At 39.3% G+C, this 16,002-nt stretch overlaps 2 protein-coding genes across 11 annotated transcripts in view; both read left to right on the top strand.

Moving 5' to 3' along the window:
* ppfia4 (PTPRF interacting protein alpha 4) overlaps window positions 1-16,002 on the top strand; it is a 322,419-nt gene that overhangs the window by 204,633 nt on the left and 101,784 nt on the right. The gene's annotated exons all lie outside the window — the stretch shown is intronic.
* Window positions 1,251-5,587, top strand: LOC133645971 (uncharacterized). The gene is made up of 5 exons (XM_062040898.1): window positions 1,251-1,442; window positions 2,031-2,124; window positions 2,203-2,255; window positions 4,072-4,215; window positions 4,404-5,587. The coding sequence occupies exons 4-5, from the start codon at window positions 4,140-4,142 to the stop codon at window positions 5,585-5,587; spliced, it is 1,260 nt and encodes a 419-aa protein (XP_061896882.1). The 5' UTR covers window positions 1,251-1,442; window positions 2,031-2,124; window positions 2,203-2,255; window positions 4,072-4,139.

Genomic DNA, 16,002 nt, shown 5'->3' with positions numbered 1-16,002 from the left:
TAAAGTGTCTTGCCCAAGGACACAACGGAAGTGACTAGAATGGCGGAAGCGGGAATTGAACCTGAAACCCTCAAGTTGCTGGCACGGCCGCTCTACCGACCGAGCTATACCACCCCACACGTGAAAAAGTCAGGTGTAGTTTTTTTAACTCCTTGTTGCGCAAACCATGTACCGTAGTTAAAAAAAACCCACTTGACTTCATCTCAGTAAGAGGGTGAGTAAATGACAACATTTTCCATTTTTTAAATATTCCAAGCAAAAACTGAAATAAATTTATAAAATTGTAACCGGGCTGTTTAGAACTGGTCTACATACAAACAATAATCACACATTGAAAACCAGGGATACTTAACATTTTTTACCTCGGGGCCCGACCAACTTTTTCACTACAGAGGGGTCTGGGGCCCACTCAAATACAAACACTGAATTACTATTACTACTAATATACCTGATTATGTAAGCAGTAACGTACTGCGTCATTTCCAGTTGTATTATTTTTTTATTTCGAAACAGCTTTGCACTGTGGAGGGATATTAGCCGCTAGCTTGTTAGTGAGGTTGCATCGGTGCCAAATTTGCGAGACACAGCACAGCTCAATATGCATTGTCACAGTATAACGTGGTACTAAAAGCTACATCATATGGCAATTTTATACTATATATACTGTGCAACCCCAGACCAAAATATTAACATGTTTACAAAGGAAACATCCTACCCCAGAATGAACTTGGCAGGTACAAGGGCCTACTTAAAACCTGCTCTGGCCCGACATTTGTTTACCAAAGCTTTCTTGAGCTTGGCCTCCTCAATATTGTCCCAATCAGGAAGGGTACCGCATCTCAGGACATACGCTGTAAGGCAAGAACATAATAATCAGGCATTCATAATTTTGCCACATCCGAGTTTTACAGGTATCAAAACTATGCAATGCAATGATAAATAAATGATAAATGGGTTATACTTGTATAGCGCTTTTCTACCTTCAAGGTACTCAAAGCGCTTTGACACTATTTCCACATTCACCCATTCACACACACATTCACACACTGATGGAGGGAGCTGCCATGCTAGGCGCTAACCAGCAGCCATCAGGAGCAAAGGTGAAGTGTCTTGCCCAAGGACACAACGGACGTGACTAGGATGGTAGAAGGTGGGGATGCTGTCTGGTACAAAGCGTGAATTTTCTGAATTGTCTTCCTTTGAAAGTTACACATAGCCAAAAATGGCTATTTTCAGATGGACAAGTAAGGAGAAAATCAACTTTATCTAAATTCTGAGATGTGGAGCTGTCTCAACAACATTCTCGCGAGATTTGGCACGGCGCCCCATGAGTCCAATCATATTTGCTCTTACTGGAAAACACGCATGCGCATTTAGTGGGCGGATGTGACTTGATTTCGTTTGGAAGAAACAATTCAGCATCGAAGGAATAACGACTGAAAGTAAGTAATACCATTTATTGTTTTTGTTTTGGTATTTAAATTACTTTAACACACAAGTTAGTATTTATTGAACTACTGTAACGTCACTGTGTTACGAAAATAGAGCTATAAATGCCGCATTCAACGGCGCAACCACCTTGCTAGAAGCTATGATACTGTAATAATCCCAGAAATGTAGGCTCATACGACTTCTTTGTTTGTCTTGTCTTTATTGCACAAGATGTAATTCAACCACACAACAGCTCCAATGTGTGTCTAACCCTTTTCCCGGCAAAACTCGAACCAACACTATTAACAACGTCACTTCCCTATCCCCCCGGAAGTCCCGGCCCCCCCAGCCAAAGTCATTGGCTAACACACCGTAGCCAGCCGCTCCAACACTTACCTCCACCGAGGTGAGATAGAAGATACACTTTATACATCCCATTGTGAAATAACAATGATAGAAATAAATGTACAGAGAATATTGGAAGTGGAACAATATACATTACTGAACAAACACTGCTTCAATATAATATAGAGTTTTACATTTAAGAAGTCCCACTGTATATTCCAGCAACCTTTGTCTGTATTTACATAGTATTGGAGTGTCCAAATGACAAAACGAAAACCTGGAAAACGATGGAGAAGAACTGGTAAAGAAGTCGACTCAAATAAACGATGAAGAAGGACTGTACAATTGGTGAGTAGACTGGCATAGTGGTGGTGCATTAAACTGGCAGCAGATATAATATGTGATACTTTATTTTTCTTCCTGCAGTCATTCCGTCTGCAGCCACCATGTGAATGTGGAGACTGATGAGCAATGTCTAAGTAAGTTATATGTATATGCGTGTTCTTTGTTTATGTGAATTAGTTCTGATTGAGATTTACAGACCAGATAGATGGATAAAAAGCTGTCCACAGTTTGTCAGGAACAAGCATTACCCTGATTACAGTAGCATTACGTATGAAGAATGAAACTTGAAATATGAGTTATCTCAGCATGTGTAATTAATCTTCTTTGAACCTTTCATCTTCAAGTTGAGGCTGGTAAGTAACATCAGGTCATGATTAGGGATGTAACAATATCAAAATTTCACGGTATGATATCGTCACAGTGTTAAAGCCATGGTAAGATATTGTTACAAAAATGTCAAAGTGTGTTAAATGAAGTGGCAGGAATGTTTAGGATAAACACACTTACAGTATACTGTAATTGAACACAAACATAATGTTCATATGTTGTAGTCCTATTTATTATTATAAACAGGTATTTTAAGTGCAAAGGAATGGTGCAGAATCATCCAGAATTTCAAGTAACACACAAAGACAAACCAAAACTTTCAAATAAGTGTCTTTAAACTGACATAAACAGTAAACATCCAGTGTAACAAATGTAAAACAACAATGTTTTTTCTGCCAAGAAACTATTTTGTGTGTCTGGTAAGTTTTTTTTTTAATACAACTTGGTATGAGTGTGGGTATGATTACTTTTTGAGCACATTCAACAATACTGCGATGATAATGCAAACAGTGATCATTTTGGTCACAGTAACGGTGATATGACATTTTGATATTGTTACATCACTGCTGTTTAGTGTCTTTAAACTTTTAACTTCCTAAGAAACTGTCCTTTGCAGTGGACATTTTTATATTAGTTTATAAAATACTGATTCTTAAGAGTTAACTAATAATTTGACTTTTAATCATGTAAATACCTCACAAATGGATATTTTACCTTCTGGCGTCTTGGTTTCACATCAACGATATTTTCCAGTTAACGGTTCTAACATATAACTCATTCTAATATATTACTCACTTATTGTAGACATTGTGGTGTGTAGTGCGGGCAAATTTCTTATTTTGTGCATGTCCGCGTTCCTACCGGCGCATTTCCTCTGGTGAGCTGCAACGGCTCTGGGTCGACTTGGAAATGGTCGGGATGAATGTGGCATGCTTTACCTTGCAGTATGCAGACTTTGTTTTAGTTTAATCTAACACGGCAGTTATAGGCACAGAAATATTTCACAGCAACAATTCCTCCAATCTACGAAGCACAAACGTTCCCGTCACTCCTGCACACTTCCTCTTTTTCGCCCCTATATAATGTCCCCTGTTTGAACTTTGTTGTCCCACACTGCGCGGGTGATCATGGGAGATCGAGTTTACTTCTCAGATCAGCCCACTTAATATTGTCAGAAAAAAACACACTGACGGGAGTTCTCGTTTGATAGCGTCACACATCACTGCATTATTGTGAGAATTTTGAAACCAAAATAACACAATATTTACAATAATTTGCATCCCTCGTCAAGATCCTTTCTCATATGTTTGGTTTGCTGCTGTGTATGTACTAATCATTGGCATTGTTTATCACCGAAGATCCACACTTTCTTTTTATAGTGCGTGTTGTATTGTGATGAGTTACATTTAATACTGTGGATTATGTGTTACCACATACAAAGAAGATATGTAAACGTGAACTACAATGCGATCAAGATGTGGGAAAAAAGTAAATGCATTCCATTAGCTGGATTTGTATAATGTGTTCAATTTATGTCAACTTGTTTCTTGTTTTGCAAGTTTTCTTCTTTTCTTTTAATTATTTTAATCTTTAGAGTTTTTTGGTTCCTCTTCTTTGTGTCAGGAGGTAGCAGCAGGGGAACACTGCAGGAGGCGGTGCCTCCTGAAGGAGCCCAAAACACTGCTCTTCAAATGGAACACATCCAACCTCCAGGTGTCCATGCAGGATGTACCACTCTGGAACATCAAGCCTCTCCCTACCTGCCAGGTACACCCACCGTCTTCTGTGTCTGACTAATGTTTTGTTGTGAATTTTGTCACAAAGCATATCCTGCTAAAATATGACAAACTTTTGAGTGTAAGAATGTGAGCGATATGCTGAGATGTTGTACGTTTTGCCTTGTGACAAAATGTTATAAAAAACCTTTAATGATTTTTATTCTATTTTAATTTCAGCACATGAAAATATTTCTACTTTTGACTCTATCAAAGAGAATGGAAAACCATTTTCCAGATCAGCCCTCATAGATCCTCCTGATGGCCTAACAACTGAACTACATGTCGATGCTGAGTATGATCCATCTCAATCATTTGAGGAATCTCTCCCTGATATGGGGGATTGGATGTACAATGACAGACATACGTTTAATGAAGGATTTGAAGATAGTTTGAGTGAGGAGTGTGCAGAAGAGTCAAATATCAAGGACACAACAGACAAACCAATATATGACAATGTATCAGTAACCATGGCAGAGTGCCTTCTGATCATCATGTGTTATGTAAACTGTCATAAAGTCACTGATAAGGCCCTAAGCGATTTGCTGAAAATGTTCAAGTTGCTTTGTCCCGATAGTCTGAATGCAGACTGCTTAAACAGTGTACAGAAGTTCAAAAACTTTTTTTTATCCCGCTCTGCATCATCGCCTATTTTATTACATAAATACTGCAGTAATTGTTTTGGGCCATTAGAAAGTAAACAAATAAAATGCCTGTCTTGTGGGACCAGTGTGTCAGAAGAAAGATCCTCATCCTTTATAGAGGTTCCAATTAAGGCTCAAATAAGGTCTTTGTTCCTCAAGCCAGGTTTTCAGGAGAAGCTTAACTTTAGATTAAGCAGAAAGAAGGCAGATGCTAACAACATTGAAGATATATATGATGCAGAAGTTTACAAACAGCTTGTCGATAGGGGTGGTCCTCTTAGTGACCCTAAAAACATCTCACTTACTTGGAACACAGATGAAGACAAAAATGGATATTTGTTAAGGCTCATACATGGTACTCAAAATATACCTATGCAGATGGTAAATGTAGTCAAACTTGTGCAGTCTATTCCTGTTATTTCACAAACTATTAAACCAGGGAATGTCATAGCTGAATTTTACAGACATATGACTAAAGATGATAGTTTCTGTCAGGAAAACAAATATTTGTCTAGGATTAAACTATATGGAGCATCTAGTGAACTTCTATTGGACACAGTTCACCTCTCTGCATTGCAAATACATGCTGGTCACTGCATCAATTCTGGAACCGTAAGCATCTTTCACAGGGCACAAGTTAAGAAATATTTAGGCCTACTACGCTACTGTATTTTAATATTAGTCCTTATCATGGTGGTTGGAGAGCCAAATGTTTTCTGAAGTGGTACTTTGTGAAAAGAGTTTGAGAACCACTGCTCTAGAAAGTTCACTAATGTTAAAAGGTCTTAAAAAGGGTATTGTGATCATAACAGTATTGTTTGGGTTCAGTTTTAAATCTCACAATTGTAGTCACTGAGTTACTGTACATGGCGTGTGTATAAGAAATCAACACATTAAGTAGAACATTATGCAAATAAACCATATAGATTTCAGACCATACATCCATATTGCCTGAATTAATTATTTTCTCCAAATGTTGGCATGAGATAAACTGGAGTATGATTGAGGTATAATGAAATTGTGCCAATTAAAATGTATTTTTAATTTATTTTTCCTAAGATAGAAAAGAGGCATATCTGACAACTCAAATGGTGAGCAGTGAGAGACAAAAACAAGTATATCTCTCAGTGAGACATCATTGAGACATATTGAAACCAATACTCATCAATTTTCTTTTTGCTGAAATAGAAAAGAGACATCTGAGAACTCAAACAGTGAGTAGTGAGAAACAAAACCATGTATATCTCTCACTGAGACATAATTGAGACATATTGGAGACCAGCTCATTCATCTCTCATTTTGGTCTTAGTTGAAATCGGGAAAAGAGATAACTATTAGACAACTTTGAGATCTCTCACAGTGCTCACTGTGAGCCTTATTTCTCAGGAGATACATCTGAGAAGAATGAGAAAACTACTTTGGTCTCGATTAGTGCTCTTTTATGTCTAGGAGATGTATATAAGACATACATGAGATCTCATCTTCAATTTTGCTTTGCTATGGGTACATGTCCCTTGGCAAGTTTCACTGCAATAAGGCGCTTTTGGTAGCCAGCCACAATCTTCTGCTTGAATTTTTGACCACTCCTATTGACAAAATTGGTGCAGTTCAGCTAAATTTGTTGGTTTTCTGACATGGACTTGTTTCTTCAGCATTTTCCACACGTTTAAGTCAAGACTTGGGGAAGGCCATTCTAAAACCTTAAAGGCCTACTGAAATGAAATGTTTTTATTTAAATGGGGATACCAGATCCATTCTATGTGTCATACTTGATAATTTCGCGATATTGCCATATTTTTGCTGAAAGGATTTAGTAGAGAACATCGACAATAAAGTTCGCAACTTTTGGTCGCTGATAAAAAAAGCCTTGCCTGTACTGGAAGTAGTGTGACGTCGCAGGTTGAAAGGCTCCTCACATTTCCCCATTATTTACACCAGCAGCAAGAGCGATTCGGACCGAGAAAGCGACGATTACCCCATTAATTTGAGCGAGGATGAAAGATTTGTGGATGAGGAACGTGAGAGTGAAGGACTAGAGTGCAGTGCAGGACGTATCTTTTTTTCGCTCTGACCGTAACTTAGGTAAAAGGGCTCATTGGATTCCACACTTTCTCCTTTTTCTATTGTGGATCACGTATTTGTATTTTAAACCATCTCGGATACTATATTCTCTAGAAAATGAGAGTCGAGAACGTGAAATGGACATTCACAGTGACTTTTATCTCCACGACAATACATCGGTGAAGCACTTTAGCTACGGAGCTAATGTGATAGCATCGTGCTTAAATGCAGATAGAAACAAAATAAATAAGCCCCTGACTGGAAGGATAGACAGAAGATCAACAATACTACTATCAGGAGACACCGAACCAAACACTGGACCTGTAACCACACGGTTAATGCTGTGCCGCCTGTCAAAGCATAGCAATGCTGTTGCTAACGACGCCATTGAAGCTAACTTAGCTACGGGACCTCGTCAGAGCTATGATAAAAACATTAGCGCTCCACCTACGCCAGCCCTCATCTGCTCATCAACACCCGTGCTCACCTGCGTTCCAGTGATCGACGGCGCGAGGAAGGACTTCACCCGATCATCGATGCGGTCGGCGGCTAGCGTCGGATAGCGCGTCTGCTATCCAACTCAAAGTCCTCCTGGTTGTGTTGCTGCAGCCAGCCGCTAATACACCGATCCCACCTACAGCTTTCTTCTTTGCAGTCTCCATTGTTCATTAAACAAATTGCAAAAGATTCACCAACACAGATGTCCAGAATACTGTGGAATTTTGAGATGAAAACAGAGCTGTTTGTATTGTGATACAATGTGTCCAAATACTTCCGTTTCAACCATTGACGTCACGCGCAAACGTCATCATACATAGACGTTTTCAACCGGAAGTTCCCCCGGAAATTTAAAATTGCACTTTATAAGTTAACCCGGCAGTATTGGCATGTGTTGCAATGTTAAGATTTCATCATTGATATATAAACTATCAGACTGCGTGGTCGGTAGTAGTGGGTTTCAGTAGGCCTTTAATTCTACCCTGATTTAACCATTCATTTACCACTTTTGATGTGTGTTTGGGGTCATTGTCCTGTTGGAACATCCAACTGCACCCAAGACCCAACCTCCGGGCTGATGATTTTAGGTTGTCTTGTAAAATTTGGAGGTAATCCTCCTATTTCATTGTCCTTTTTTCTCTCTGTAAAGCACCAGTTCCATTGGCAGCAAAACAGGCCCAGAGCATAATACTACCACCACCATGTTTGACAGTAGGAATGGTGTTCCTGGGATTAAAAGCCTCACCTTTTCTCCTCCAAACATTATGCTGGGTATTGTAGCCAAACAGCTCAATTTTTGTTTCATCTGACATCACATGGACAAAGATAAAACATTCTGGAGGAAAGTTCTGTGGTCAGATGAAACAAAAATTGAGCTGCTTGGCCACAACAGCAAAATATGAACGGGGTGAAAAAAACAACCATTAAAATACTTTGTAAAGTTCAAGACTTACGGTAATTTGAAAACATCAGTGCACATCATAATGGCAGCTATAGTTTCCATTTTGAAGATCTAAAAAAATTATTTGATTGAAGAGTGCGGTGCGGGTACTAGACTGTACCCGTTAAAATCTTAACGGGCCACATGTGGCCCCCGGGCCTTAATTTGCCCAGGTCTGGTTTAGTTTATCAAAATAAACATTATAACAGAGGCGTAATACCAACAAGTTGTCATGTCTGTGTGATCATGTTTTGTTTTAGTCATGTTCGGTTTTGTTTTTGGACTCTTTGTGCACTTTTGTTTGTTTTGTCACCATAGCAACCCATTAGTTTTCACCTGTCATGTCACGCACCTGTTTCACGTTTTGAGTCACGCACCTGTTTTCACTGATCATGTCACTGCTATTTAAGCCTGTCTGTTTCTGTTGTTCGTCCTGGTGACATTATCCTTTCATACCATGCTTCTTCTGACACCCCTGCTACCTCGTTTTGTCTTCATGCTACCATAGTTCCATGCCAAGTAAGTTTTTGTTTATTGTTCATAGTTTCTGCCTTTGTGCAAGTTTTGTTTCATTAGTCAAGTTTGTTCTCCGCCATTGTGCGCGCCTTTTGTTTGCTTCCTTTTTGTAGTCTGTTAGTGTTAAAATAAAAATATGTACTTACATTCACGTCTTGCCTGCGCCAACTTTCCTTTGCATTCCGGGAAAACAAACCCCAAGGTCCACGTGTTGACACAAGTCAGCTGTGGCTGCTTTTTTCAGGTTTCTGATTGGACAAAATGTGCATGACAGTGTGTAGACAGTTTTAAAACTACACTTGTGTGGATGGAGATTGTTTTAACCCTAAATATGCGTTTTTGAAACTGTGTTCGTGTGGACATGGCCTAGATTTAGCTTTGAGTTTTGAAGCAACAAATATTTCTGCACTGAATTTTTTTTTACACTGAATTTTTAAACACAAATTTGGCTCAAAAAATGTTAAATTGTCAGCGTATTTGAAATCCAGTTCACAAAAATCAAACGCACAAAAAAAATCAGTCCCCCCAAAAAAAGCTTTCATTATAAAAGACACAAAATGAACCTCCATCCACTGTAGGTAGTAAGTGAAAACAGCAATTTAACGTCCCCAAGTAACCCGACATGCATGTTTTTGGACCGTGCCAGAAAGCCAGAGTACATGAATTACTGCATCCAGTTGAGTGCATTTAGTCTCAGTGGCCTTGTAGCCGCATGTTAGCATTTGTGAACATCTGCAGTCGTTTGATAAAACTTGCAGCACTTCGCTTCCTTGACGCCCTGTTGCCATAGCGATGGTGTGCAGGGCAGCATCATAACGGTGAATAACTCACACGCAGGGAAAGTGTTAGGGTGGCGGAACTGTGGTGGTGGAGAAAAACTGGGTTTTTTTGCAGATTTCTCGGCTTATGGATATGCGATGTTTGAAGAATCCCTCGACGGATTTCGAGTTGTTTCTCTGAACTGTTCTGTCATGTTTGCTGGGACGTATGTGAATTTTCGCAAAGTAGGATTCATTAATCAAATATTTGTATACAAAACCCAAAACCAGTGAAGTTGGCACATAGTGTAAATCGTAAATAAAAACAGAATACAATGATTTGCAAATCCTTTTCAACTTATATTCAATTGAATAGACCGCAAAGACAATATATTTAATGTTTGAACTGAGAAACTTAATTTTTTTTTGTGCAAATAATCATTAACTTAAAATTTAATGTCAGCAACACATTGCAAAAAAGTTGGCACAGGGGCATTTTTACCACTGTGCTACATGGCCTTTCCTTTTAACAACACTCAGTCAAGGTTTGGGAACTGAGGAGACAAATATTTGAAGCTTTTCAGGTGGAATTCTTTCCCATTCTTGCTTGATGTACAGTTTAAGTTGTTCAACAGTCCGGGGTCTCCGTTGTGGTATTTTAGGCTTCATAATGTGCCACACATTTTTAATGGGAGACTGGTCTGGACTACAGGCAGGCCAGTCTAGTACCTGCACTCTTTTACTAGGAAGCCAAGCTGTTGTAACACATGGCTTGGCATTGTCTTGCTGAAATAAGCAGGGGCGTCCATGATAACGTTGCTTGGATGGCAACATATGTTGCTCCAAAACCTGTATGTACCTTTCAGCATTAATGGTGCCTTCACAGATGTGTAAGTTACCCATGCCTTGGACACTAATACACCCCCATACCATCACAGATGCTGGCTTTTGAACTTTCCGCCTATAACAATCCAGATGGTTCTTTTCCTCTTTGTTCCAGAGGATATGACGTCCACAGTTTCCAAAAACAATTTGAAATGTGGCCTCATCAGACCACAAAACACTTTTCCACTTTACATCAGTCCATCTTAGATGAGCTCGGGCCCAGCGAAGGCGGCTGCGTTTCTGGGTGTTGTTGATAAATGGCTTTCGCTTTACATAGTAGACTTTTACCTTGCACATACAGATGTATCGACGAACTGTAGCTACTGACAGCGGTTTTATGAAGTGTTCCTGAGCCCATGTGGTGATATCCTTTACACACTGATGTCGCTTTTTGATGCAGTACCGCCTGAGGGATCGAAAGTCTGTAATATCATCGCTTACGTGCAGTGATTTCTCCAGATTCTCTGAACCTTTTGATTATATTACGGACCGTAGATGGTGTAATCCCTAAATTACTTGCAATAGCTCGTTGAGAAATGTTGTTCTCAAACTGTTTGAAAATTTGCTCACCCATTTGTTGACAAAGTGGTGACTCTCGCTCCATCTTTGTTTGTGAACGACTGAGCATTTCATGGTAGCTGCTTTTATACCCAATCATGGCACCCACCTGTTCCCAATTAGCCTGTTCACCTGTGGGATGTTCCAAATAAGTGTTTTATGAGCATTCCTCAACTTTTTCAGTCTTTTTTGCCACTTGTGCCAGCTTTTTTTAACCATGTTACAGGCATCAAATTCCAAATGAGCTAATATTTGCAAAAAATTACGTTTTCCAGTTGGATATCTTGTCTTTGCAGTCCATTCAATTGAATATAAATTGAAAAGGATTTGCAAATCATTGTATTTTGTTTTTATTTACAATTTACACAACGTGCCAACTTCACTGGTTTTGGGGTTTGTAGTTAAAGCAAAAAATAACTGTTTATGACCTTCTCAAAATGTTATTTAACACAATTGAAGCACTCTAGACCAGGGCTATTCCACATCATATTGAAGAGGGCCGCGGTTTCAAGAGTCCAAGGGCTCGGGGGCCGGACATCGAAATGTGGATGTTTCGTCAGGTAGTGCCACCTTTGAGACTTACTTTACTTAATTGCAAAGTGAAAACATCGACAACATCAACAAATGCATTATCCTGCCCGCCCTACTCAATTCCAGCATGTGCAGCTAGACAGATAGTTAACAGCATGAAGAAACAGAAGCTCCAGAAGCTTTGTTTGGGATTGAGGTTTCTTATTTTGAATTATTTCTCAGGTGTATTTCTTTATACTTCTTCCTTCATTTAGGTGTCTAAGATAAATAATGTCCATTGTGTATTTCATCAATCAATGTTTACTTATATAGCCCTAAATCACGAGTGTCTCAAAGGGCTGCACAAGCCACAAAGACATCCTCGGCTCAGATCCCATATTTAGGTTTAGTGTTATTACATTCACACAACTACATATGCTTACGGGGATCAAACCACGAACCCTCAGGTTGCTGGCACCTAGAAACCGAGCCACACCGTTCCTAAGCCGCAGATATATACTTTGTGAAATGAGTTACTAACACAAAGATTTTGTAATTGTTTATTTACATATCTTAATTGTTTCCAAACGGTGTCTGTAACACGGCAGTAAAACGGCTGATCAAAAAAAACAGAAGTCGTAGTCATGGACCCACTGGCTGCACAAGCTAGCTCTCCAATCAGCTAAACAGACTCAATAACTCCACTGTGACATTTTGGTGAATTTACGAAACTGAAACAATACAAAAAGAATGCCATTGTAAGTTAATAATACAAACACAAACACTCGTAAACGTGTTAGCATATTAGCAAACTTGATTACATTAGATAGCATGTAAAAATATGCATTAAAACACTCCTACAGACATCACTCATGGGACGGTTTAGTAAGTAAGTAATTGTCTTAGTTATATTGTAAAACTTACACACATTTCTTGGGGTGATGAAGAAACCATACGAGTAGAAACGCTTTGGAGGGACAGTAGACGGAATGACACGTGTACTTCTGGTTCAAGGCACAAAACAGAAGGAAATACTGTACAGTAGACGTTCAACCCGCAGCACTTGCAGTGAGCAAACTCCAAAAGATGGCGCCATAGCACAAACAATAGCACCTTATCAGTGTCTCTGTCGGTGCTTTATGAAAACTATTTGTTGAATAGAAAACATTCTGGTCGTTAGTGAAGAGAAATCCATAAATTACCGCACCGTTGTATAAGCCGCAGGGTGTAAAGCGTAGGAAAAGAGTAGCAGCTTAATACGCTAAGTTAAACTGCAGAAGGTAAGGGATTCATTCCTATGGCCCCATTCCTGCGTGGATCTCGCGTGAGAGGAAGATCAATCAATCAATCACTGTTTATTTATATAGCTCTAAATCACAAGTGTCTCAAAGGGCTGCACAAATGGTGGACACGTGCAAAGCTCTTCGGGTAAATCTCTACCATTCATGGAGGACGTAAGACAGAAAACGTCACCATTCATGGAGGAATTAAGGCAAAAAACGTCACTATTTGGAAAAAAGCACGATTGTTTTACAAATGTTTCTGCCACGCTTCCGTGGTTTGATTTCAAATATCCGGGATAAATGGGGGATCCCGAATACACAAAAACAGGTACCGACAGGTAAGTAAAGTTGGTCTTGCATAATAGGTCCCCTTTAAGACTTAATTTAAGCCAAACCGAGAGAAGCCGCAAAATTTCAAGCGTAATGTGGCTGTCAAGCGGTTTAGAGCAGTGGTCTTCAACCACCGGTCCAGGGACCGGCACTGGTCCGTGACGCATTTGCTACCGGGCCGCACGGAGACATTAAATCATTTACAACCAACCGCATTTTCTCCGACTTAACTTTGGCCAGTCCCACCAGACACACCAATAAGCTTGTTCATAGATGTATTATAAAACTCTTGGTAGGAAGTCACCATTTGCTGTAATTGTTACATGGGACAATGCACATTAATAAACATATCAAATGTGAAGGTGTCAAATTGTAGCCGAAAGCTAGGTTCCATCTGCAGGTTGATGACCTAAGATCAGGGCAGATCAGGAACAAAGTGACCATGGTAGTTAAAGTGCATAAGGTAGATGGAGAAGTGTTAAATTGTTGCATATAATAATTGTGCCGAAGGAAGAAAATACACATCTCCTTTGGCCTGGTAAGTTAAAGTGCTGGTATTAATGCACAAGTAGTTAGCAATAACAAATGTATTTACGCATGGAATATCAGACCAAAAAAAGCTAACATTAGTGTATCTACGTATGAAATATTGCACAAAATATGAACACATCACTTTTAGAATGGAAATAGAAATCCACAGAAACCTATTGGAACTAATGGCAACTATTTCTAGCGTTGTTATATATCCATGCTCTTGTCCTTGAATGTGATGTATCACCTATAACCCATGAGATACTAAAGCCAAAAAAAAAGCCTACTATTTCAAAAATGAGTAAAAAAGCAAAAGTCTATGGAGAGCTATTTTATTTTAGCAAAGGGAAAAAAACAGTGGCTCCCATTAATTCAATGTTACGGTGAGTTTTTTCACGAATTCATTTTTCATGCACTTATTTGCTATATTTATCTGCCACATGTGGAAGGCCGGTCCGTGAAAATAATGCCTACATTAAACCGGTCCCTGGTGCAAAAAAGGTTGGGGACCCCTGGTTTAGAGGATGCAGACGAACGAGGTAGCAGTGTGAGGTACTTAATGATAAACTAACAAAAAACGAGAGCAACAAGAAAGTGCTCTGTCCGGACAGGCTATGAAGTGAACAAAACAAAACAAAGTGAAAACCCGGCAAAACACTCACGGGAAATGTGGGGCAGGGCTTAACATCAAAAGGATCCTCGGTAGTCCGGTGACACAATAACAACAACAATGTCCCGACAACCAAGGTAGAAAAATGATCAACTTAAACAGTCTCGATTGCAGCTGAGATAGGGTCCAGCACCCCCCGGGACTCCGAAAGGGACAAGCGGTAGAAAATGGATGGATGGATTGGAAACAGGTGGGGGGGGGGGTAAAAACACCAAAAAAAAACGGAAAAGCTGCCAAAATGAAAGCACAGGACAGGAACTAAAACACCTAACACAGGAGAACACTAAAAAAACGCAGCACAAGGTACGGCCGGGTGTAACAGTGGCAAGGTACGATGGTGATTTTGTATTCAACGGTTTAATACAAAATATTGCAAAGACTTTTCAGGAAATATTGAATGAGGCGAGTTCAGGTGGTGCAGGTCAAACGGCCCACAGTGGCAACCTCTCAGCAAATGAGAAACACACATTCACAGCTTACCAAACACACACACACACACACACACACACACACACACACACACACACACACACACACACACACACACACACGCACACACACACATTCTTGTATTTGTTACCTTCTTAAGACCTCCGAAAAATGCCTACCTCTTTAGGACCACTCTTTCTAGATATATAAAGATTTGTATTTACAACATTAATAATATATATATATACTATGCAAATATAAAAAAGGTAAGCTTTAAGTTAATTTGTATTTATTATTTTATATTTTTGTAATTGTTTTTTAATCTTCATTATTTACTTCAAGTTATCACAGTATGTCTCTATATACATATTTCTTTCTTTTTAAAAAAAAATAATTTTGGCCAAAGGTGGCGCATTTCAATTGCTTACACACACTTGTTATTTCATATGTTGACCAGAGGGGGAGCACTTTTAAAACCGACACACAGTCAATTAGAAAAAATCCCTCCTTTTTGGGACCACCCTAATAATGATAGATTTCACCACCAGGGGTGCAAATGAGACATTCTCTATTAGATGCAATGGTTTTCCGTATTTCCAATGTAAATATAAAAAAGGTAAGCTTTTAGTAGAAAAATTTTGTTGAATTTTTTGTTTGTATTTGGTTTTTAATCTTCATTATTTCAAGTTATTACGGTATGTCTGTATATACATATATATTAAATTGTTTTAAATTAATTTTGGCCAAAGGGGGCGCATTTCAATTCCTTATACACACTTGTTATTCCATTGCTGCCCACTGCTCCCCTCACCTCCCAGGGGGTGAACAAGGGGATGGGTCAAATGCAGAGGACAAATTTCACCACACCTAGTGTGTGTGTGACAATCATTGGTACTTTAACTTTAATATGTTGGCCAGAAGGGGAGCCCTTGAAATTGTTACACACTTGTCATTTCATATGTCATTTCAGAGGGGGGGAACACTTTTAATACCGACACACAGTCAATTTGAAAAAATCCCTCCTTTTTGGGCCATCCTAATTTGGATAGATTTCACCACCAGGGGTGCAAATGAGACATTCTCTATTAGATGCAATGGTTCTCCGTATTGGGACCATGATTTATGTCCTAACTTGTTCACCGGTCCTCATATGGAAAGTACTTTTC

This window comes from Entelurus aequoreus, linkage group LG01, assembly GCF_033978785.1.
Source record: "Entelurus aequoreus isolate RoL-2023_Sb linkage group LG01, RoL_Eaeq_v1.1, whole genome shotgun sequence".
NCBI lineage: Eukaryota > Metazoa > Chordata > Actinopteri > Syngnathiformes > Syngnathidae > Entelurus > Entelurus aequoreus.
Note: the sequence above shows the minus strand (reverse complement) of the source record. Positions and strands in the feature narration are given on the sequence as shown.

Coding starts and splice junctions, on each gene's coding strand:
- LOC133645971 (XM_062040898.1), top strand. CDS start 4,140: ATGGAACACATCCAACCTCCAGGTGTCCATGCAGGATGTACCACTCTG. Junction 4,216..4,403: donor AGCCTCTCCCTACCTGCCAG/GTACACCCACCG, acceptor TTTTAATTTCAG/CACATGAAAATATTTCTACT.